Genomic DNA, 24,396 nt, shown 5'->3' with positions numbered 1-24,396 from the left:
CAGGAAAGGGGTTTTGAACACCTGTCTTTAAAACTTAACAAATACCTTTATGGTGATCAAGACAGACTGGGATGTAGACAATATAAATTTATAAATAGATGGTGCAGTTTATTTATCTTAGCCAAAGATTTGAAAAGCTATGATCAGTGTATTTTTTAAGTCATTTTCCCCTCATACTTGTTTTTTAAATGATTTTTTTTCCTTTGGTTGTGTCTTTGAACCACGTTTTCTCCTCCTCTCCTTAAACTGACAGGCTCCATCTGGTGGTCAACAGTCCTCTCCATTCTATGAGTACTCCGTGATGTTATTCCAATGGGTTTTGTCCTGTTTTTTTTTTACTTTGCTGAGCTGTGTGTGCTAAGTCACTTTAGTCGTGTCTGACTCTTTGTGACTCTATGGACTGTAGCCCGCTGTCAGGCTCCTCTGTCCATGGAATTCTCCAGGCACGGATACTGGAGTGGGTTGCCATACCCTCTTTAGATTTTCCCGACCCAGTGATCAAACGTGTCTCCTGCATTGGCAGGCAGGTTCTTTACCACTAGCACCACCTGGGAAGCCAGTTTTTTTACTTTGGATTCTTCAGCTTTCTGTATTGGTTTCATCATCCTTGGGATAAATTGCAACTCATGAGGCCCTTCATAATCCAAACCATACACGTCCTCCATGTATCATCTGTGGAACTCCCACGGCTCACACTCTACCCAGCTGGACCATTTGCTTTCGCCCCAGCCTGTGCCCACTGGCACTCTGCCCTCCACGAGTGTGTGCATTGTCCTCTCTTCCAGGCTACTGGAAAGCTCTGTCCCTTCCCCTTCCCTTGGAAGACGTTTTTGACTTCTGTCTGGAACAGGTGTTCCCACCCTGCCCTTCCCGAAGAGCCTATGCTCACCGCTTGATAAAAAGACAGTCACCTACAGTTACCTACTCCTATTTCTAAATCCATCACTACTCGGTAAGTGTCAAGAGCCCAGGTGCCGTCTTCTATGGATACTGCTGCATCCATACTGTCTGACCCTAACAGACTAGGCGCTCAGTATCTGGGGAATGAATACGTGACCCTAACAGACTAGGCGCTCAGTACCTGGGGAATGAATACGTGAAAGGACAAAGAGGGAAGCAGGCAGACAGAAAAGGAGAGGCGGTGTTTGTTTATTTAGTAACAGCTCTACTGAGATATAATTCACTCGTTAGATGTACAATTCAGTTGTTTTTAGTTATTTATTTCTGAATCAGCTGACTTTAAGAGTAACTTAGTTACAGGGGAAGATTCTGAATTAAAAATTCACAAAAGCTCAGTTTACTGTGACTTTATTGAGAAAAAAGTATTTCTCTTGTAAGAATACAAAGTATTATTTTAACCATTAACATTTAAATTAAAAAGATATAAATATGTCAAAGCCATGAACAAAGATCTTTTCTTCTGTGTGACTCATGAATTCATGTTCCTTCAGTTCCAGCGCTTACCTGAACCGTCCATAATGTATAATCTTCACTCGTTGCATACATTAGTTCCCGCAGCAACATTCCTTGTGTTTGTGTGAGTGTTTCCGTATGTGGTTTAGTTGTTTCGACATGGGTTAGCACTTCCCAATGCCATAACCGTCGCTTTCTTTTTTAGGAAGTATATCCAAAGCTTTGCTTCGTTTTACACAACAATAATGAGGATACTGGTTTGTATTTTTACGTCTTCTATTTTACAGATGCAACCAGTCATGCCACAGACAGTAAAAAACAAAACTGTGGATAATAAAAACAGTATTTAGAGTGGCACATTCCGCAAAAAATCAAATCAACAAATACTTATTAGGGCAGGCTCTGTACTACAGGAGACACCGTTACCTCAGGCCTGGTCTGTCCGGGCACCAAACCAGGTTGAGGGAGGTAGACATAAATACACAGCATTTTAATGTAAAGTGTAAACAAGTATAAAACATGAGATAACCTAAAAAGGAAAATGGCTTTCAAACGGCTGCTAAAGACAGGGAACCTTCTCCTCACAGAAATTATACTGGATAGCTCAAAAGGCAGAAGCACAAAAAAAGTGGGGGCAAGGCCTTCAGCACTGGGACAGTCTCAGGAGCTCTGGGAATGTGACTGGGCGGGGCCCTAGGAGCTCACTGGAAGGAGCAGGCGTGACAGACTCAAAGTTTTGGACAGTCTTCATTCCTCAGAGAGGCAGAGGTGACTGAATCTGGTTAGTGGAGAGGAGTGTGATCTATCTGGTGATGAGGAAAGGGTAGTGGAGAAACCTGCCCGCAGAGGAGAAATGAGCACTAACACTCACAGAAAACTAAAAGCAGTTGCTCAGGAAGGGACCGAAACTCTGGCCAACAGTAAGAAGGGGTGGAGAATCCAGAGAGGCGCCAGAAGTGGTGCTCTGTGAAGATGGACTGAAGGTCGGTAAGGAGGTTGTTACAAACTTTGAAACAGGAGATGATGAGGGTTGAGCTGGGGGCTGAGTGACAAGATGAAAAGCTCACAGGGGACTTCCCTGATGGCACAGTGGATAAGAATCTGTCTACCAACGCAGAGGACACAGGTTCGATCCCTAGTCCAGGAAGATTCCACATGCTACAGGGCAACTGAGCCCGTGTGCCACTACTTCTGAGCCCGACTGCTACAACTACTGAAGCCCATGCACCTAGATAGAGCCTGTGCTCTCAACAAGAGAAGCCGCCGCAGTGAGCGGCTCAAGCACTGCAATCATGAGAAGGCCCTCCTCGCTGCAATTAGAGAAAGCTGTATGCACTGCAGAAGATCCAGGGCAACCAAAAATAAATAAATATTAAAAAAAAACAAAACTAAGAATAACAAGAAAGGCTATCAGGAAGATTCTGTTTTGGTAAAGGCTGGGGATACTGAGTTCAATTTTAGAGGTAATAGCCAGGCTGTCCTGGAATTATCTTGAAGGCAGTGGAAGGGCATGAGTGACCTGGCAGAGGGCGGTACTGGAGGTATCGGGTCTGGAAAGATCTGGAAGCAACCTGCCCTAGATGGGTCAAGCCATGTTGCTGCCAAAGCCAAGTGTCTGCACAGCAGGAGAGAAAAGTGGAGGGCTGAGGCAAGACATGGGAGACAGACAGGGGTAGGGAAAAGGAAGGTCGGATGCCAGGAGGGGCGCAGGCGGCCTGTCTGGGAAGGCAGCAGCTTCTGGAGCAGAGCAGTGAGCAGGGCCCTGGCAGAGCTGGGGTCTGGCTGCTTTCTGTTATCAGAGCACTGACTCGGGAAACTGGGGAGAAAGTGTGTTTTACAAAGAGGAGAGGCAGTGGAGAAATAGGCTCAGAGCAGCCTGTCTAAAGTAAAGAGCTGCACACGTCTGCTGGCAGAGGGGAAGGAGTCACTGCGGAGGAGAGAGGGTGAAGAAGGAGCAGTGTCTCTGAGGACCCGGAGAGGAAGCGGGTGAGCTGAGCGTGGAGGGCGGGAGGGCTGCTGAGGAGAGGCACAGAAGGCTCAGAGCTTCGCCTGTGGGGAGAAGGGGGTGCCCGAGAGCTGCTTCAGCTTACTCTGCCTGCTCCCTCCCTTCCTCACCACCTGCCACTCCTTTATGTCTACCTGATCAGCCACCCCAACACAGACTGTGGGGGGCTGGCGGTGGTCCAGAGGCTGACAGTGACCAGAGGCAGGAGGATACCTTCAGGCTGTACTCAGCTCTGGAGAGGAAGACAAGCTGAGCATAGTGCCGGAACAGGAGGGACGGAAGGAAGAAAGAGGACAGATGACCAAGCAAGTGCTGAAGGGAAAAGGAAACTCGGGAAGTCTGTGGTAAGTTTCCATTCTCAGCAAAGTGAGAGCAGACACGAGGGTAAGTAAGGCGGGGAAGACTTCAGAACAACTGCTCCAAGGCCACTGTGTGTGTGGTGGGGGCGGGGGGAGGGAAAGGGGTCCGTAGAGGTGACCTCAAGACAGAGGAGCACACCCAGCCGCGCTCTGTGCAGACGCAGGGGCGACCTGCCAAGCTTAGCAGAGAAAAGAGCTGATGGACTCACCCCAAGAGCTCTAACGAGGACGCTGATAGAAGGGCAGGGAACCGGCTGTTTCAAGGGACTAATGGAGGATGATGCAAGCTGCCTATAGGTTCCAGGCACAGTTAAGAGAGAGGCAAATGGGACAAAGGTAAAGGAAAGTAAGAGGTTTGGGGGAGAGAGGTAAAAAAGGCAGCAGAAGGCAGGGGTGGTGGGAGGGAGGGAGCAGAATGGTTGGAAAGGGTGGGAGACAGCTGTCAGCGGGACAGACTTCAGCGTCTGACGTTTTGGTGGGAGTGAGCTGGAAGGGAGGTGTTAGAGAGCTGTGAGAACAGGGACCCGGAAACAAAAACATAGCTGCTGATGTCACTGAGGGTGACAACAGAACTGGAGTGCAGAACCCTAGCGTCCCCCAGGGAGACAGAGGTGACCTCCAGGTACCCAGGTGCTGGGGTGGGGAGGGGGGTTATGTGTTCTGCAATGACATCTGTCTAGTTTGAGAAGGACACCTGTCTGGCTGCAAGAACACTGAGAGATGCTCTGTACCTCTTCAAAAGTCTTGAGATTTATAGATGGCACAGTCACTTCCGACAGCCCATTCCATCCTCTGGAAGAAATAGACCATGGTGCTCTCCACCAGTAAGCCACTCAAGATGGCCAGGAAGGCGAGCTTGCGGTTGATGTTTAGGGTCACTGAAAAAGAAAAGGCAACTGATAAGTTCTTAAGAGTTTAAATGAAATTGGCATGTAAATTGTGTGGCAGTGTGAATGGAATGGTTTCGTAAAACTGTTTCTTAGAAAATCTCTATTTGTTCTTATTAATCTATATTGTTACCTTTCCATCTGCAAAGCTTTTGGGAGAACCAAGGCATCTGCTGATAACAAAAACACCAAGCTTCTCCTGCTCTCATCAAGACAGAGTCGCATGAATATTAAACAGGAAACTAAAAGCTAGATTTTAAGGTTATAAAGAGAATAGCAGGAAAAAAAATGGATACTCTTGGTTTTATAGTTTACAAGATGCTAAGCATTATAAGAAATATCATATTAATATACTCATTTACAATAGCACTTCTCACAATGTATGGGATAAAAGATGACACGCAGGGCTGCTTTACCCTTCCTCAGTGTAGTAAGAATTCTCCTGAGTTGTGAGGCAGATACCTGGCATTCTAGCCTGGCTTGACAACTGCCTGGCCATGTAACTTTGGACAAGTCACTAAGAGCTCATTCATAAAGTAGAGGTAATAATAGTTGCCCTACTGACTCGGAGAAGGCAATGGCACCCCACTCCAGTACTCTTGCCTGGAGAATCCCATGGATGGAGGAGCCTGGTAGGCTGCAGTCCATGGGGTCGCTAGGAGTCGGACATGACTTCACTTCACTTCACTTTCATGCATTGGAGAAGGAAATGGCAACCCACTCCAGTGTTCTTGCCTGGAGAATCCCAGGGACGGGGGAGCCTGGTGCGCTGGGTCTATGGGGTCGCACAGAGTCGGACACGACTGAAGCGACTTAGCAGCAGCAGCACTGACTCCACGGGACTTGCCTGAACCTGCCAATGCACGAGACACAGGTGCGATCCCTTGATCAAGCAGATCCCTGGAGAAGGAAATGGCAACCCACTCCAGTATTCTTGCCTGGGAAATCCCAAGGACAGAGGAGCCTGGTGGGCTACAGTCCATGGGGTTGCAAGAGCTGGATATGACTGAGTGACTGAACAACAACAATAGCTGACCCCACAGGATGGATGCAATGCATAAGGGAGCATTCTGAAAACTAAAAAGTACCATGTGATTAAACTGAACTAATTCTGAATATGTGCCATGGATAAGGTACTATGAAAATGTTAGGCATTGTTATTATTCTACAAAGAGTTCCAGTGTTTAATAGGTTATATAAAAACTGTACTCTAGAAACAAGGCTTTATAGATTGTATATGGGTTGAAAGCTGAGAAAAAAGAGTAAGATGTAAACATACCTCTGATTGCCTGAAAGTTTGACGTAAGGACAAACACTTTAATGAGTCTGAGGCACAGGGGTGTGTAATCATGTTCCCAAATCACAGCTGGGATCAGCAAGAGTTTTCCATAGCTAGATAACAATAATGCCTTCAGCAGCAAAGTGAAGTTGAGTTTTTCTTTCGCTCTTATGGGTCGTTCTACCCACAGGAAAGCGAAAATGCCAATAAAATAGGCAGTCTGTTCTAAGGAAGAAATGGAAAATAAAGATACAAATGTCTCGATCCAAACCAGAGCCCCCTAAAAACAAATAAACCACAATTCCAAAATACAGCCTATCAGCTGATGACAAAAGAAATGCTTTATCAAGATCAAATTTTATGGACTTCCCTGGCGGTACAGTGGATAAAAATCCACCTGCCAAGGCAGGGGACATGGCTTCGATCCCTTGTCTGAGAAGATCCCACCTACCATGGATCAGCTAAGCCTGTGTGTGATGACCACTGAGGCTGGGCACCTAGAGTTTGTGCCCCACAACATGACAAGCCACAGCAGTAGGAAGCCCACGTGCAGCAACAAAGGGCGGCCCTCGCTTGCCGCAGCTAGAGACAGCCCGACAAGTACAGCAACGGAGACCCAGTGCAACCAAATAATAAATACTACTATTAATAATAATGGCTTCCCCGGTGGCTTACTGGTAAAGAATCTGCCTGCCAATGCAGCAGACATGGGTCTGATCCCTGGTCCAGGAAGATCCCGCATGCCACGGAGCAACTAAGGCCAGGTGCCACAACTACTGAGCCCACATGCTGCAACTGCTGAAGCCCTTGTGCCCTAGAGCACATGCGCAGGAACAAGAGCAGCCACTGCAACGAGAAGCCCACACCGCAACCAGAGAGCAGACCCCGGTCACTGCAACTAGAGAAAAGCCTGCGCAGCAGTGAGGGCCCAGCACAGCAAAAAATTAATTAATTAAATTTTAAAGAACCAGTCATTAAAAAAATTAATAATAAAAAAACAAAATTTTCTTTCTTTCTCGTTATTATTTTTTAAATAACCCCTGTCTTTTGTGTCAAATCCTGCTGGTATCAATTCCGACACATTTTGATAATTCTTTCATGAAGTATTTCGCTCTCTGGAGAAAAAGTAATTCTGGAAGAATTGTAATCATCAACTTTCCAAAGTTCCTTTTAGGAAATCAGGTTGTTTAAGCATTTTTACTCCTTAGAGATCTCCACAGAGAAAACAGAGAGGAGAATGGAAGCTTTTAAATCTGGAAGATGGGACATAGCCTAGGAATTACATATGAAGATGTTTTTTGTTGTTGATTCACCTACTCTTTATGGAGTGCCTCTTAGCCATAAGACCTTGAATGGTCTGTTACCTAAATTAAAAACATTCCGTATTCATCTTAACAAACTTTTTGAGTGTTAATTCCATATCCTTCCAGAAAGCATGAAGAGACAGAGTCCAGACTAGAAGAAGCAATAGTTCCCCTGGTATCCCACAGTCAGAACAGAGTGCAATCTGTTCTGTTCCCAGTTAGGAATTTAACAATATCTTTTAACTGCTTTATTTTATTAAGATTGTTATTAATAAGATTGTTAGTGCTCTGACTACCCAGCTGCATACATTTTGATTGGTCTGTCCCTAATTCTATTTTCTCCTATGCTGTTGTTCAGTCGCTCAGTCATCTCCGATTCTTTGCAACCCCATGGACTGCAGCACACCAGGCTTCCCTGTCCTTCACCATCTTCCGGAACTTGCTCAAACTCATGTCCATTGAGTTGGTGATGCCATCTAACCATCTCATCCTCTGTTGTCCCCTTCTCCTCCTGCCTTCAGTCTTTCCCAGAATCAACTCTTCGCACCAGGTGTCCAAAGTACTGGAGCTTCAGCTTCAGCATCAGTCCCTCCAATGAATATTCAGGATTGATTTCCTTTAGGACTGACTGGTTTGATCTCCTTGCCGTCCAAGAGACTCTCAAAAGTTTTCTCCAACACTACAGTTCAAAAGTATCAAACTGGACAAAACATGGTCCACTGGAAAAGGAAATGGTGAGCCACTTCAGCATTCTTGCCTTGAGAACCCCATGAACATATTATGAAAAGGCAAAAAGATTTTCTCCTATAAGCTGTGTTATTTAGGTTTCTACAGGATCACGTTTTTTTTTTTTTCTGGAACACGTGTATTACATAGTAGGAGAAATAACTGTATTCCTTCTAAAATGTTCTATAACTGAATCTAGCCAAAATAAAGAGGTTCCAAATATAGGTGATTAGGAGCCGTAGTCCGTAATTAGGATTCATATGGGTCAATGCTATTATTGGGCTTTCCTGGTGGCTCAAACAGTAAAAAATCTGCCTGCAATGCAAGAGACTTGGGTCTTGATCCCTGAGTCGGGAAGATCCTCTGGAGAAGGGAATGGCAACCCACTCCAGCATTCCTGCCTGAAGAATTCCATGGACAGAGGAGCCTGTCAGGCTATACAGTCTCTGGGGGTGCAAAGAGTCAGACATGACTGACTGACTTTCATCCATACACACACATTCTATTATTGTCCTGAAGATAGATGTTTCCAGTCATTAAGTGAAATGTTTTAGAGGTTTTACTGTTTGTTTTTTCATAGTAATATGTGATGGATATGTCAACAAGAATCGAAATAAGTGTGTTCAGTTCAGTTCAGTCACTCAGTCCTGTCCAACTCTTTGCAACCCCATGGACTGCAGCACGCAAGGCTATCCTGTCCGTCACCAACTCCCGGAGTCCACCCAAACCCATGTCCATTGAGTTGGTGATGCCATCCAACCATTTCATCCTCAGTCGTCCCCTTCTCCTCCTGCCTTCAATCTTTCCCAGCATCAGGGTCTTTTCAAGTGAATCAGTTTTTTTGCATCAGGTGGCCAAAGTGTTGGAGTTTCAGCTTCAGCATCAGTCCTTCCAATGAATATTCAGGACTGATTTCCTTTAGGATAGTCTGGTTGGATCTCCTTGCAGTCCAAGGGCCTCTCAAGGGTCTTCTCCAACACCACAGTTCAGAAAAATCAATTCTTCAGCGCTCAGCTTTCTTTAGAGTCCAACTCTCACATCCATACATGACTACTGGAAAAACCAGAGTCTTGACAAGACGGACCTTTGTTGACAAAGTAATGTCTCTGCTTTTTAATACGCTGTCTGCTACTGCTAAGTCACTTCAGTCGTGCGACCCCATAGACAGCGGCCCACCAGGCTCCCCCGTCCCTGGGATTCTCCAGGCAAGAACACTGGAGTGGGTTGTCATTTCCTTCTCCAATGCGTGAAAGTGAAAAGTGAAAGTGAAGTCGCTCAGTCGACAGAGAAGTCTTCAAATTTTTAAACTGGCTGATGCTTTACAGACTCATTTATAAATTGATGATGGTTGCAGCGTGTCTCTTCAGTGTTTCTGCTTTTCTTGGGTTTGAGTTTTGCTACCCTTTATAGATCTAGCATTAGAGCTTTCTCCCCCTTTAATGTTTTCTATTTTGCAAGCCAAAATTATTTCATTTCAAACACCTGTAAATCTTCTTGCAAGTCATTAATTTAAAAAAAACATTAAATAATTAAGTGTCTAACAATTTATCTTGATGGTCTGCCATGGAGCAGCCCACTCTCTCTGTTTAGCCCTTTCTGCTCCATTTTCCATTTTCCACCCACATTCTTCCAGAAGTTGCCATTTATCAAAAATTATTACCTAGAAATCCGTCAGCCTATGTTTGATCCATACGTTTATATTTTGAAAGAATATAAATGATTTTGAAATTGAAAAATTGAAGCTGAAAAATTGATGCCTTTGAACTGTGGTTCTGGACAAGACTCTTGAGAGTCCCTTGGACAGCAAGGAGATCAAACCAGTCAGTCCTAAAGGAAATCAACCCTGAAATTTCATTGAAAGGACTGATGCTGAAGTTCCAATACTTTGGTCACTTGATGCAAAGAGCCAACTCATTGGAAAGACCCTGATGCTGGGAAAGATTGAAGGCAAAGGAGAGGATGACAACAGAGGATGAGATGGTTGGATGGCATCACCAACTCAATGGACATGAATTTGCACAAAATCCGGGAAATAGTTAAGGACAGGGAAGCCTGGTGTGCTGCAGTACGTGGGGTCGCAAAGAGTTGGACTTGACTGAGTGACTGAACAACAGCAACAAAGCAGAACAATACCAGAGCTCAAACAAGGATGAGAGACATCTGAATTCCAATCAGCAGAAGCGGGGCATGCAGTAATAGGATAAAACTAAAGCGTCTGCCTGTAATGCGGGAGACTGGGGTTCGATCCCTGGGTTGAAAAGATCTGTAGAAGGAAATGGCAACCCACTCCAGTGGTCCTGCCTGGAGAGTCCCAGGGACGGAGGAGCCTGGTAGGCTACAGTCCATGGGGTCGCAAAGAGTAGGACACGACTGAGCGACTTCACTTCACTTCTGGGTCAAATAGGATCCATAATTAGGATTGCAACTCGGTGGGACCTTCCTGATTGTTTGCTTCCTGATTGTTTGCTCAGTTGGTAAAGAATCCACCTGCAATGCGGGAGACCTGGATTCCATCCCTGGGTTGGGAGATCCTCTGAAGAAGGGAAAGGCTACGCACTCCAGTATTCTGGCCTGGAGAATTTCAAGGACTGTATGGGATCACAAAGAGCTGGACATGACTGAGAGACTTTCACTTTCAGGATCCATAAACGTAATTTAGGATGGTTAGCCCCCATGGAATTTGATATAGTCTTCAGGGGAAACACACCATCTCCCTTCAAAACGACTTAAGGGCTCGTCCACTGCAAGGATCTGTTCAAATAGGCAGATTATATATCCTGGGTTTTTAACTGATAATAATGAAAATAATCAAATACACAACTTCCTCACAAGAACCATCTAATAACAATGGCGGGTGGTCTCCTGTCACTGGAGACACAGTCTTGCAGGAATCAAAAGAAAAGGGTTTCCTGCACTGGAGGGAATGGCAGACTGCATCACGCCTTTCTAGCTTAGAACTTGGGAGACTGAGGAAGCTGCCCCCGCCCTTGGGCTGCACACAGTCTTTCACAGGCAGGTATTAGAGAGCCCTAGCCCTTAGAGCTTTCACACATCAGATGGGTTCAGGAGGAGCAGCGGTGGAGAAAGAACTGCAGCGGGGAAAACAAGAGACGGGGCACCGGGAGACCTTCCCCGGCTCTGCACTGACGCTAACCTGCTGGGGGAACCTCAGGGAGACCACTGGCCCTTCCTGTTTTTGTACTTGGACAACTGCAGATAGGGAAGGCAACCCAACCCACCTACCAAAGAGGATGGTTGTGAAAACTGAGTTGATGATACTGTAGAAACAGTTTTTAAGTTATAAAATGCTAGATTTGTGTAAGACATTCTTTATAAGCTGTTTTAGGGATCTGCAACCTAACTAGGGATTAGATTAAGACCCATATAAATGTAATAGGAGAAAAAATTTCTGTTCAAGTGTCAAAACAGCCACTATAGAGTACGTGCTACAGAAATTCCAAACTATTTGAAAACAAGCTTGGTTAGTTTGTTGTTTTGTTTTGCTTTTTAATTACAGACATAAAGCAGCTCATCTATAGCAATTCTAAGAGGCTTTGCTTTAAAGCTTAAAATTATATTAGGTTATAGCTCTTGGTTTAGGTGATTTGTTCAAGGAAGTTTTTAATATTATGATGTACATTTGGGAATTCTCAGCAGATAGATGAATTTTAAAGCCACTGGGACTGGATGAGAGGGCCAAGGGAGCGAGGGCAGCCCGAGAACAAGGAACGAAGGACACAGAGTCCAGAAATACGACGCTGCAGCGGTGCACAGGCGGCACTGTGGTGAAGAATCTGCTGATGCAAGAGGCCCCTGGAGGAGGGCACGGCAGCCCACTCCAGGATTCTTGCCTGGAGAATCCCATGGGCAGAGGAGCCTGGCGGGCTACAGTCCATAGGGTCACAAAGAGTCAGACGTGATTGAAGCGACTTAGCATGCAGGCATGGAGACTTAATAGTACTAAAATAATATTTCAGTATAAGGAAAAAGGTTTTAGAAGTAGAAAGGCATAGAAACCAGTCAGTAATAACATAGTCACAGGAATGAATTCAACCCAATTCTGACCTAAGTCACAAATTTCAAATTCTGTAGAAAAGCAATTTCAGAACTCAAAGAATTCTGGGGAGTAGCCCTTTCCCTGCACATAGTATATGAGTAGGTAATTAGTATAGTAATTAGTAACTATTGTAATTAGTACAATACACTGAATAATGTCTGGCAGTTATTAATCTGTTTTAATAAAGATGAGATTCAAGTAATCTTCAGATTAGATAATCATAACTTAAACTGAAGAATTGTACCTAAGATACTGTGTCTCAAAATACTTTATGAAACACGTGTATCTGATAAGCATAATTATTTCCATGACCTATGCGTGGTAACAAAAGTTAAAAAGCAGGTAATTTAGACAAACTCACCTAGCAGATTAGTGGCAGAGCTGAAATTTAGTCTCAAGTCCTCTAGCTAGCTCCTCTTACCAATGATTAAAACCATGCACCTTAATTTTAAAATCAAAATAGTCGGTCAAATAATAGTAGAAAGCATGGCTTCTTCCTACCTAGAGAAGCAATTGCAAACATTCTATAGAAATCCCACTCCTTAGCGTATCGGATAAAATCATCAGGATCAATGCTTCGGCTGGAATCTTGAAGCTGCCACCATCTCAGGTATGCTTCACAAAGCAGACAAAATACGCAGAGTTTTCCGTGCATCTGTCAAAAAGACATTGCCATTCAAGCAGGTAAAGAAACAACTACTTAATATTGACCAGCACAGACACAGCTAACTTTTATCGGTTCTGAAGAATGTCCGATCTAGTAGCTTTTCAAATTCAGAAACTGCCCAGTTAAATGCAAATTGTATTCAGTATGTAACCACTAGGTTTTAATCAGCAATGTTCAGCAGAAGCATCACATGGAGAGATTTTTCAAAATACAAATGTCTAGGCCCCAGTCCTGATTCAGAATCTGCAGAAGGATACCCCAGGCAGCCTGAGTGTGTGAAACACTCAGGCAGAGGGTGAACGCTAATGTGCACCCCTCCTTAAGAATCACTGCTTTAAATAGCAGTTCACTTCATCCTTTGTTATATTCTCAACATTTGTCTGATACATAGAATCAAGCAAAAATTTATGTGACTCAGGATGGGTGGAAGCAGCAATAAACACATTTAATCTTAAGATTTCATGACACCTCATAAGAAACTATTAGTCTGAACATGAATTTTTAAAAAAATGCCTCTAGGTTGGATGAGTATAAACTAAAATAGTGAAAGACAGCAATTAAAAGTGGCAAATCAGTTGAAAGTTTTAGAGTCTGAAATTTTGGCAAAAACAGAAAATGCTAGGCAACAAAAACTGGCTTTTTTCTATACATTTCTCCTACTCGTTGAAATTTATCTGTGTAAAGTGGGTAAGAGAAAGTGTGTGTGCAAAGCTGATGTGGTCCAGGGATAAGCACGTGTGTGAGCTTCTAGGGCTGCCCCATGAGCACACTGCTTCTCCTGGCTGCACTTTGGCATCCACTAGGGAGATTCAGCAGAGAAGGCAATGGCGACCCACTCCAGTACTCTTGCCTGGAAAATCCCGTGGATGGAGGAGCCTGGAAGGCTGCAGTCCATGGGGTCGATAAGAGTCGGACACGACTGAGCAACTTCACTTTCACTTTTCACTTTCATGCATTGGAGAAGGAAATGGCAACCCACTCCAGTGTTCTTGCCTGGAGAATCCCAGGGACGGGGGAGCCCGGTGGGCTGCTGTCTCTAGGGTCGCACAGAGTCGGACACGACTAAAGTGACTTAGCAGAGCAGCAGGGAGATTCAAGGAATACTCATGCCTGGATCCCATTGCCAAAGATTCTGATTTAACTGGTTCTGGGTGAGGCCTCGGCTTGGAATAATTAACTGGTGCCCCCACCCACTCCCCCAGGTGTTTCTAATGTATAGGCAAGTCTGAGACTTCAATTATATTACAAAACAGCTTGGGTTATTTAACTTGGGGGAAGGAGGACAGGCGGAGAAGGCAATGGCACCCCACTCCAGTACTCTTGCCTGTAAAATCCCATGGACGGAGGAGCCTGGTGGGCTGCAGTCCATGGGGTCGATGAGGGTCGGACACGACTGAGCGACTTCACTTTCACGCATTGGAGAAGGAAATGGCAACCCACTCCAGTGTTTTTGCCTGGAGAATCCCAGGGACGGCGAAGCCTGGTGGGCTGTCGTCTATGGGGTCATAGAGTCGGACACGACTGAAGTGACTTAGCAGCAGCAGCAAGGAGGACAGGGATAATAAATTGCACTGTTACTGTCCCTGTTAGCCCAAAATTAGGGTTGCCAGATTTGGCAAATAAAAATGCAGGACATCCAGTTAAATATGCACTTCAAATAAACAACAAATACTTTTTTCATGTATGTATGTTCTGTGCAATATTTAGAACATATGCTAAAAAATTAGTTTATCTGACTTCCAAGTTTAATTAAGTGTCCTGTATTTTATCTGTCAATCCTAGCCAAACTATTAAGAATATTCAAGTCAATTCATTAAATTGTACATTTGAAAAAAAAAAATTTCAACTGTATCTATTAGGACTTTTCTGATTTTTCATCTCATATATTCCCTCAACAGGCTTCTCTGGTGGCTCAGTGGTAAAGAATCCACCTGCAATGCAGGAGATGTGGGTTGGATGCCTGGGTCAGGAAGATGCCTAGAAAAGGAAATGGCAACCCATTCCAGTACTCTTGCCTGGGAAATGCCATGGGCAGAGGAGCCTGGTGGGCTACAGTCCGTGGGGTCACGAAGAGTCAGACACAACTTAGCAACTAAACCAATCAGCCATTCCCTTAATAGCAGAGTATACCGTGCAATGTTACATTTAAAAAATATTTTTCTTTTAGTGTTTGCTTAGTTTTAGGGATAATTCTCTCCCTACCAGGTTATATTTAATTTTATTCTGTTCAAAATTATTGACATCTGTTTCAAAAGGTAACCTACTAAAAAGGCAAGCCAGATGATGGTTTGTCAACTTCCTGCCAGCGACCGTGTTCTTAAATACACACTAGACATTGCACACCTTTTTAAAAAGCAATGCCTGCTACTTCCAGAAATTTCCAAACATTGCCTATGAAAGACTCACTCTTGTTAGAATTTCTTTCTTTAAATAATGTTCTTTAATTCTGTTCAAAAGTATTATTATTTCAAAACGCAAAATCATCAAGCAAAATTAGAAAAAAAAATTATCACAACTTACGTTTATTTTGGTATTGAAAAGAATATGCCTGTAGGCCTGGGCTTTGCATAAAATAGCATTAATCAAGATGATTACAGGATCATACTCGATGTATTTGTCTACAGGTTTCTGGCAGGATTTCTGAAATAATGCAAGACAATATTAGAAAAAATATATTCATACATTCTTAAATCTTAGAGGATTTCAAAGCAGCAGATTCTATTTTGGATCTGTATAGCAATAATGGCACCCCACTCCAGTACTCTTGCCTGGAAAATCCCATGGACGGAGGAGCCTGGTAGGCTGCAGTCCATGGGGTCGCTAAGAGTTGGACATGACTGAGCGATTTCACTTTCATTTTTCACTTTTATACATTGGAGAAGGAAATGGCAGCCCACTCCAGTGTTCTTGCCTGGAGAATCACAGGGATGGCAGAACCTGGTGGGCTGCAGTCTATGGGGGTCGTACAGAGTCGGAAACAACTGAAGCGACTTAGCAGCAAGGTTGTAACAGCATTTATTTAAAGATGGCTTCCCAGGTGGTGCTAGTGGTAACAGAATCTGCCTACCAATACAGGAGACGTAAGAGACGCAGGTTCGATCCCTGGTTGGGGAAGATTCCCAAAGGAGAAGGAAACGGCACCCCACTCCAGTATTCTTGCCTGGAAAATTCCATGGGTAGAGGAGCCTGGCAGGCTCCAGTCCATGGCGTCGCAAAGAGTCAGATACTACTGAGCAACCCAGCACGAGCATTTATTGAAACTTCCATTCAGATATAAAATGTTCATCTATACAAGCCTTGGTTTCAAATGAGTAAATATAATCTTCTAGGGTAAAAATATTAATCTTTTAACCTCATATTAAAAAGCTAAAAAAGATATTTGATTTAAAGACATTTCAGGCAGGAAAATATTTCAGAAAATGCTACTTTCAGTCTGTAGGAACTGTTATAAAATAAACAAGCTCAGAATGTACAGTAAGTTCATTGCCTGTTGACTAGATGGCTCCAACTCTGTGGCTCTTGAAATATGATTTTGAGAAAGGGGTTCAGAAAAGTAACCCTACACCCAGAACTTCTGAGAGCTACAGGCGGGCAGGAATCCTAGGGTGGCACCTACCAAAAAGAGCCTTTTTCTTTTTCTCCATTGAGAAAATGGCAAGAAAATGGTCTTTCTCTGCTACAGTAGACCCTGGAGACCGCTGGCTGTATGTAAGGAACTCGGTTGTGCTGCCTGGTTCTGAGTTGCCCAAATTAAGGCCCTTGAGCCCTCAGTAATTCCTATTAAATGGCTTTTTTTTTTTTTTTTCCTTTTGGGCAGGTAATTACAATGTTATGAAACCCCAATGCCATTAGAACATACAAAATGCAAGTATAGGAACAAGCTCATTAGAATTGCAACATCTGAATCAGTATTAGCTACAAAGTTGCAGGGCTATTAGTCCCTGCATAAACTAATGGCTACAGTTAAAAAACAAACAATTTCGAAACTCTGAGAGGATAAAGTAGAAATACAAGAAATGATGGATATGCAAACATACTAGGAAGACCTTTTGATTACATCAAAGTGCTAGAAGAAAAATGGAGTGCCTTGAAGAACAGTAACCCTGCATTCCCAATGTCATAAAGAGTTAGATTCAATTCCAAGTTTCTCCATTTCACTCACGTCATTACAAGAAGTGTGTGTTTGTCTAGTCATCAGGTGAACCAATGAAGGGAGATGTGCTATTACCCTGAATTTGCTGCTACTGCTGCTAAGTCACTTCAGTTGTGTCCGACTCTGTGTGACCCCATGGATGGCAGCCCACCAGGCTCCCCCATCCCTGGGATCCTCCAGACAAGAACACTGGAGTGGGTTGCCATTTCCTTCTCCAATGCATGAAAGTGAAAAGTGAAAGTGAAGTCGCTCAGTCATGTCTGATTCTTAGCGACTCCATGGACTGCAGCCTACTAGACTCCTCCGTCCATGGGATTTTCCAGGCAAGAGTACTGGAGTGGGGTGCCATTGCCTTCTCTGTACCCTGAATTTAAATCCACCTAAATGAGTGCCGAAGAATCGATGCTTTTGAACTGTGGTGTTGGAGAAGACTCTTGAGAGTCCCTTGGACTGCAAGGAGATCCAACCAGTCCATTCTGAAGGAGATCAGCCCCGGGATTTCTTTGGAAGGAATGATGCTAAAGCTGAAAGTCCAGTACTTTGGCCACCTCATGCAAAGAGTTGACTCATTGGAAAAGACTCTGATGCTGGGAGGGATTGGGGGCAGGAGGAGAAGGGGACGACAGAGGATGAGATGGCTGGATGGCATCACTGACTCGATGGACATGAGTCTGGGTGAACTCCGGGAGATGGTGATGGACAGGGAGGCCTGGCGTGCTGCGATTCATGGGGTCGCAAAGAGTCGGACACGACTGAGTGACTGAACTGAACTGAACTGAATAGATCTGAGGTGTAACAGGTTAGGTTTTTTAGCTGAGCAAAGAGAAAGCCAGTGTCTAAACAGAAGCCACAGAATCAGAAATTATATATACACAACACAGCAGTTTTCTGGATCTTCTCCCTGTGCTACTCACGTGGAGAATACTTCCTGTCTTTATATAAATAAGAATGGAAGGCCAGAGATGCTACTTCATTTTAAGATGAAGAAACCAGAGACTGGTCAGGGATCTTCTCTCTGTCCTTTAAAAATTCTTTGAAAGCCATCTCCTGACAGCATGAAAAGTCTAAGATGGGATTTGGACATATTTCAGAAGGAGGGAGGCAGAAGCCAGCAGCAGGAGACAGGGCAGCATAGCTATTCCTTTTGCAATCACCTACCTGACAGATGTGTCTGGAATGACTACTACACTCAGAGCAACAGCCTCTCTTTACTTGGCCATTGCTATGGACCAGGCATATCCACAGTGCTGGATACCTACCCTGAGACATAAGCTCTAATCTCAAGGACCTTACAGTTTAGAAAGTGAAAGTGAAAGCCGCCCCGTCGACCAACTCTATGAGACTCCATGGACTACAGCCCACCAGGCTCCTCTGTCCATGGAATTCTCCAAGCAAGAACACTGAAGCGGGTCTCCATCTCCTTCTCTAGGGGATCTTCCTAACCTAGGGATTGAACCCAGGTCTCCCACACTGCAGGCAGATTCTTTACCCTTTGAGCTACCCGGGAAGCACTGCCCTGGTGGCTCAGACAGTTTAGAAGGGGAAGGGAAATAAACATGCTACTAAAAGTGCTACAATGGAATAAGCACAGGGTGACACAAACCGAACAGAAGAGGCGCTCCTGGTGTCACGTGACATGCTATGTGCTGTGCTCAGCTTCCCTTCCTAGCGTGCTGCGGATTTTAGAAATACTGAGAGTTCATTAAAGTCTGCTGTTCCCTCCCTATCAGTTTAGGCTGAATTTTTCCCTTGTTCTGCCTCTATTATTTGCTTTTCATTTGAGTGCTTCCTTCACCTTGAATGTAATGAGTAAAACCACGCACACACACACACACAAACACACACACACCACAAATATAGTAAAGCATCCTGTGGCAAGATAGCTAAATTGAGTAAGTAAGGTTTCTTATTTCTGGAAGAAAAGCTATGACCAACCTAGACAGCATATTAAAAAGCAGAGACATTACTTTGCCGACGATTGTCCATCTAGTCAAAGGTATGGTTTTTCCAGTAGTCCTGTATGGATGTCAGAGTTGGACTATAAAGAAAGCTTGAGCACTGAAAAATTGATGCCTTTGAACTGTGGTGTTGGAGAAGACTCCAAGGAGATCCAACCAATCCATCCTAAAGGAAATCAGTCCTGAATGTTCATTGAAAGGACTAATAATGAAACTGAAACTCTGGTCCTTTGGCCATCTGATGTGAAGAACTGACTCACTGGAAAAGACCCTGATGCTGGGAAAGACTGAAGGCAGGAGGAGAAGGGGACAACGGAGGATGAGATGGTTGGATGGCATCACCGACTCAATGGACATGAGTTTGGGTAAACTCTGGGAGTTGGTGAAGGACAGGGAAGCCTGGCGTGCTGCAGTCCATGCGGTTGCAAAGAGTTGGACACGACTGAGTGATTGAAATGAACTGAATGATTCTGGCAAAACTGCTCCATTCTATATAATTTACTATTAATAGTCAAGTATCCTGAAAGAGAAGTTTGTCTTCCAAGAAATCCCTACAGGACAGGGACCATGAACACCCAGTAAACTCAAATACTGCTTCCACCAGCTCAGTCTTAACATGGATATGACTTAGTTTCTGCTGCTATGTTCTCTAATTCTACAATGCATCACATCTCTTTCAGAATATGAATTGGTCATTTTTTTTTTCATGAATATTCTTGCTGCTTCTTCCTTCCCATCATCTCCAGGACAATTCCCTTCCCCACTCATTCTCAAATCTCTTTAACTTCAACTCCACAATAAGCAAGCACATATCTGAAAAGTGAAACCCATGAAACTTTCCATTCCTGCGAGGGTAGTGCTGTCTTATTCATCTTTGCACCCAGCAACCAGGGATGAAAGCTGCCTCCTGTTGTCCCGAACAGAACTAAAACTTGGGACAATCTCAAAGGAGTCTTGTTTTGTTACCATAATGGATTTAACAAATATCTGAGCAGTTAAAATAGGTCAGGCTCTACAGGATATTAAAAGTACAATATCTTTAACATAACTATAATAAATTGTGAAATGCTGAAGTAGAGAGAGTGACTGAAAACAAGGGACATGCTTCCATTAGAAAAAAATGAGAGAAATAGAGATAGGCAAGCTGGAAGGAATGGCAAGAGAAAAGCAAGAAGAGCAAAGGGATGGGAGATTAGAATAAAAAATACTGTGAGGAGATCAAGTTGAGTATACTGCTGACTCCAAATACAGCAGAGAAGAGACCAAAGTACATATAAGTTACTGACTGTAACCACCTAGAAACTTGATATTTTTCCCACAACAAATAGCATTATGTCAGACTTCTCTGGCGGCAGAGTGGATGAGAATCTGCCTGTCAATGCAGGGGACACAGGTTCAATCCCTGGTCTGGGAAGATTCCACATGCTTCAGGGCAACTGAGCCTGCACACCCGAACTACTGAAGCCCAATCGCCCAAGAGCCTGTGCTCCACAAGGAGAGAAGCCGCCGCTATGAGAAGTCCGCTTACTGTAATGAATTGCCCCCATTCACCGCAAATAAGCCCTCATGCAGCAATGAAGATCAAGCACAGCCACAAGTAAGTAAAGAATAATAATTTTTAAAAAAATCTGTAGCTTCATCATATATAAAAAACAACATGATATCTAAAACTCTTTTACTTTTAATCACAGGACTTTTGGACAGCCTTTAAAAAATTAATTATTTTATGGTTTAAATTTCAGAGTCTGGCACCAAATGAATGATTTTTCTGAGTAATGGAATTATGCATATTACTAAGCATTAGTATAATATAAACAAGGTTAGTACAAACTCCATCTCATTATGGAATGATTGTGTACAATAATTCAAAATGTATAGTACCACCATTCAATATTCCAAATATTACTCTAAGATCTGTCTCCTGGGTGAGAAGGTGTAATGCTGGGAGTCTGGGGGTGGAGGGAAGTGGGTGATAGTATAGCTGTTGACCTAAATAGCTATCCAGTAATTATCTTTACATAAATAAAGGTATAGAGAAACCAGCGTCTGACGGTTTGAGAGGGATTTTGTTGTTGTTAGCCTAATGCCAGTAATTTTTTAAAATATAAATTATTTTATACTAATAATGATTGCTAACTAAAATGCATAGGTATTTACTAGCTTTTCTTCGGACAAACAATATTCATAGTTATGTGACTGTCATCTTTCAGATGGGCTATTTAATTGGACTAGCCCAAAGTCATTAAGTTCAGACCACATATAACTTACTTTTCTCTCCCTCAGACCAGGATGGCTAAGGATATGATCATCTGAAAAGCTAGAAATGGTTCATTCATTCAACAAATACTTATTTAATAACCATGTATCAGACACTGTCCTGGGTGATCCAATCACATTAATGAATAAAATATACACAATCTCTGCCCTTATGTAGCTTACATTCCAGTGGAAGGAGACAGACAATAATAAGGTCAATTACAGACAATATTAGAAGACAATAGATACAATGGAGAAAGATAAAGCAGGGAAAGGTGATAAAAGTTTACCAGACTTGAAAGGGAGATCATCATTTTTAATAGGGTGGTTAGAGTAAGCCTCTGTGATAAGATATTTGAGAAAAGTCCTTAAGGAGGTGAGGGAATTAGCCATGCAGCACATGAGAGAAGAGTGCTCCAGGCAGAGTGCAAAGTCTCTGGGCAAGGAACTCTCCTGGTTTACGAAATATGAGGCAGCCAATGGGAGTGCAGGACAAAAAGGGGGCCTTAAACCAGTGCAAGGATTTTGGCCTTAACTCTGAGTGAGATGAAAGTCACTGGACGGTTTGATCAAAGGAATAACAGAATCTAATTTAATTTTAAAAGGATCAGTCTGGCTGCCGTGTCACGAGATGCAAAGAGACATAGGGAGGCCACCTGGGAATTGTGACAATAACCCAGATGAGACACAGTGGCATGTGGACCACATTTTGTAGCTGTAGAGGCGATGAGAAGTAGACGATTCTGAACGTAATTTGAAGATAGAGTTAACAGGACTGCTGAGCAACTGAATAAGGAACGTGAAAGAGAAGAATCATGGGTGACTATAAGATTTTTTGGCCTTAGGAATGAAAATGATAGAATTGCCATTAACTGTTTGAAAGTTTGAGGTGATTGCTGCTCCTGCTGCTGCTAAGTCGCGTCAGTCGTGTCTGACTCTGTGCGACCCTATAGACGGCAGCCCACCAGGCTCCCCCATCCCTGGGATTCTCCAGGCAACAACACTGGAGTGGGTTGCCATTTCCTTCTCCAATGCATGAAAGTGAAAACTGAAAGTGAAGTCGCTCAGTTGAGTCCGACTCTTCGAGACCCCATGGACTGTAGCCTACCAGGCTCCTCCATCCATGGGATTTCCCAGGCAAGAGTACTGGAGTGGGGTGCCATTGCCTTCTCCTTGATTAGTTACGTCCAAATGGAGAAGTCAAGTATGTAGCTGGATATTTGAGTCTGGAGTTCAAGGGAGTTAAGGCTGAAGGTATAAATTTGGGAATTTTCTACATTTAGATGGTATCTACAGCCATGAACAAGAATGAATTCTTCAAAGGAGAGTATATAGACAGAAACAAGAACCAAGCATCAGGGTACTCCATGGTTAAGAGATAGGAAGGGAGGTGAGGCAGAATCAGAAAGGAGATTGAGAGAAAAAAGCCAGCAAGATTAGTAAGAAATCTAGAGATTATGGTGTCCTGGCAAGTGATCATAGCATTTATGGGGAGGAGGAAGCAAGGGGGGCACATGCTGCTGACAGTTAACTGGGAATGACTAGCAAAGTGGAAGTCGATGATCTTAACAAGGTCAGTTTCTAGTGGAGGGCAGGGGTGAGCCTGGAGTGGAGAAGAAAGCCTGTCTCAAGTAGATTCAAGAGAAAGTAGGAGAGGAAATAAAGAGAACAAGTGAAAACATCTTTTAAAGAATTTCTGCTGTCAAACGGAGAAGAAAGAACAGGAGCTAAAGAAGGAAGTGGGGTCAAGATTTTTTTTCTTTTTTTTTTTATGGAAGAAATGATAGTACTTATGTTAATGAAATGATCAGCAGAGAGCAGAAGAGTACTGTTATAGGGGTGTCCTGAAGTAAATGGAAGAGGGTGGTGCATGAGTGGAGGCATTGGCCTTGGACATGTTTATGAATAGTTCATTCTTAGTAACAGAAGGGAAGATTGAGCAGATGCATTTCGAACACTAGTACTGGGTTTATGTGGTTGCATAGTTTGTGGAAGTTCTCTTAGGGAAGCAGGAGAGGATATATGTGAAACTTGAGGAGAGACAGGGTATTGTTCAAAGGAGTGGGAACATGAATGGACTAGTGAAGTGTTCCATGATGGACAGATGGTATCAAGGCATACCTGAGGTTAGTGGTCATGAATTTAAGGTGTTTTCTCCCCAGCAAAGCTCAGTAGCAAGGGTGTAGGGTCAGATCATAGAATATGTTTCAATTTTGCCAAATGAGAGAAACAATTTCAAAGAAGAACAGGAAATTGAGAGTGCAGGCACAAGAATGATTATTAATATGATGGTTGACAAGAAACAGGTGCACCTTCACACTGTTGACTCCCTTGCAAATTACTCTTGCCATGTTTTTGAAATGAGAATTATTAAAAAGTCATCAGGAGATCAGAAAGGGGACAAAAATGTATTGACTGCCTATATTGTGACAGATTCTTCGCTAATGTCCCCAAAGAACCTCAAATTTTGTGGTTTTTTAAAACAAAGTTATTCTCTGTAAACAGACTATGGAACACCTCGAAAACTGTATTTTTACTTCCTCGTTTTTGGTTTTTATATCATCAACGTCCAGCATAGTGCTTCGTACATAATAGTGTATGTTCATGAAACCTGAAAAAATAATCTAGGAGAATTTACTGTAGGTTATGATGTGTTAAGACGGTAACATTTGTCTAATCAAAGGGAGAATAAGAATGAAATAGTTTTGACGGGAGCCCAAATGCCAGCCTAATCAGATCTTTACATTTCTCTGCACAACGCATGCATCCATCTCCGTCCGAGGATTTGTTCGCCCGGGTCAGCAAACACGAGCCGTATGGGAAAAGTGCTGTAGGCAGCACTTCCCTACCGCTACAGGTATTCATGCAAAGGTTCGACTGAGCCGGAACGGAAATGTCAAGCCTCGAACTGGAGTCTGTATTAGAGCACTCTGAAACTCGTTGATTTTTGATCACCCTAAAAACCTGGCAAAGATTCCACGGTCTCTCACGGTCCCCAAATCTCGCTGCGTCATTTTTTCCCCCAAGGACACCCCACACCTGACAACTCACACAGATTGTTATCTTCAACACGCCGTGGTTATAGTCTCGGTACAATTCCTTGGCCTCTTGGTTGCATTCGATGCACCTGTACTGGCAGGAAGCCGAGGCATCAGTATTCGAAGTCACTGTCACCTCATCCGTCTTCCCCTTTCCCTCTGTAACCCCTTCGGTGTTCCCTTTGCCAGGCCGAAGCCCATTCTGCCCACCAGTGCCCATTTCCACGCAACTGCCAGCCAGAACTTCCGATTCAGTGGCGGGGGAAGACGTCAGACGGCAGACCGGAAGTCTTG

At 43.6% G+C, this 24,396-nt stretch overlaps 1 protein-coding gene across 1 annotated transcript; it reads right to left on the bottom strand.

The window, feature by feature from the left end:
* Positions 1–1,127: 1,127 nt before the first annotated feature.
* ARV1 (ARV1 homolog, fatty acid homeostasis modulator) lies at positions 1,128–24,381 on the bottom strand. Its single transcript, XM_061404809.1, has 6 exons — positions 24,116–24,381; positions 15,218–15,337; positions 12,532–12,685; positions 5,944–6,168; positions 4,509–4,655; positions 1,128–1,737 (listed from the first exon to the last, which is right to left on the bottom strand). The coding sequence occupies exons 1-5, from the start codon at positions 24,320–24,322 to the stop codon at positions 4,513–4,515; spliced, it is 849 nt and encodes a 282-aa protein (XP_061260793.1). The 5' UTR covers positions 24,323–24,381; the 3' UTR covers positions 1,128–1,737; positions 4,509–4,512.
* Between the last annotated feature and the right edge of the window lie 15 nt (positions 24,382–24,396).

Source organism: Bos javanicus, chromosome 28 (genome assembly GCF_032452875.1).
Source record: "Bos javanicus breed banteng chromosome 28, ARS-OSU_banteng_1.0, whole genome shotgun sequence".
Classification (NCBI taxonomy): Eukaryota; Metazoa; Chordata; class Mammalia; order Artiodactyla; family Bovidae; genus Bos; species Bos javanicus.
Note: the sequence above shows the minus strand (reverse complement) of the source record. Positions and strands in the feature narration are given on the sequence as shown.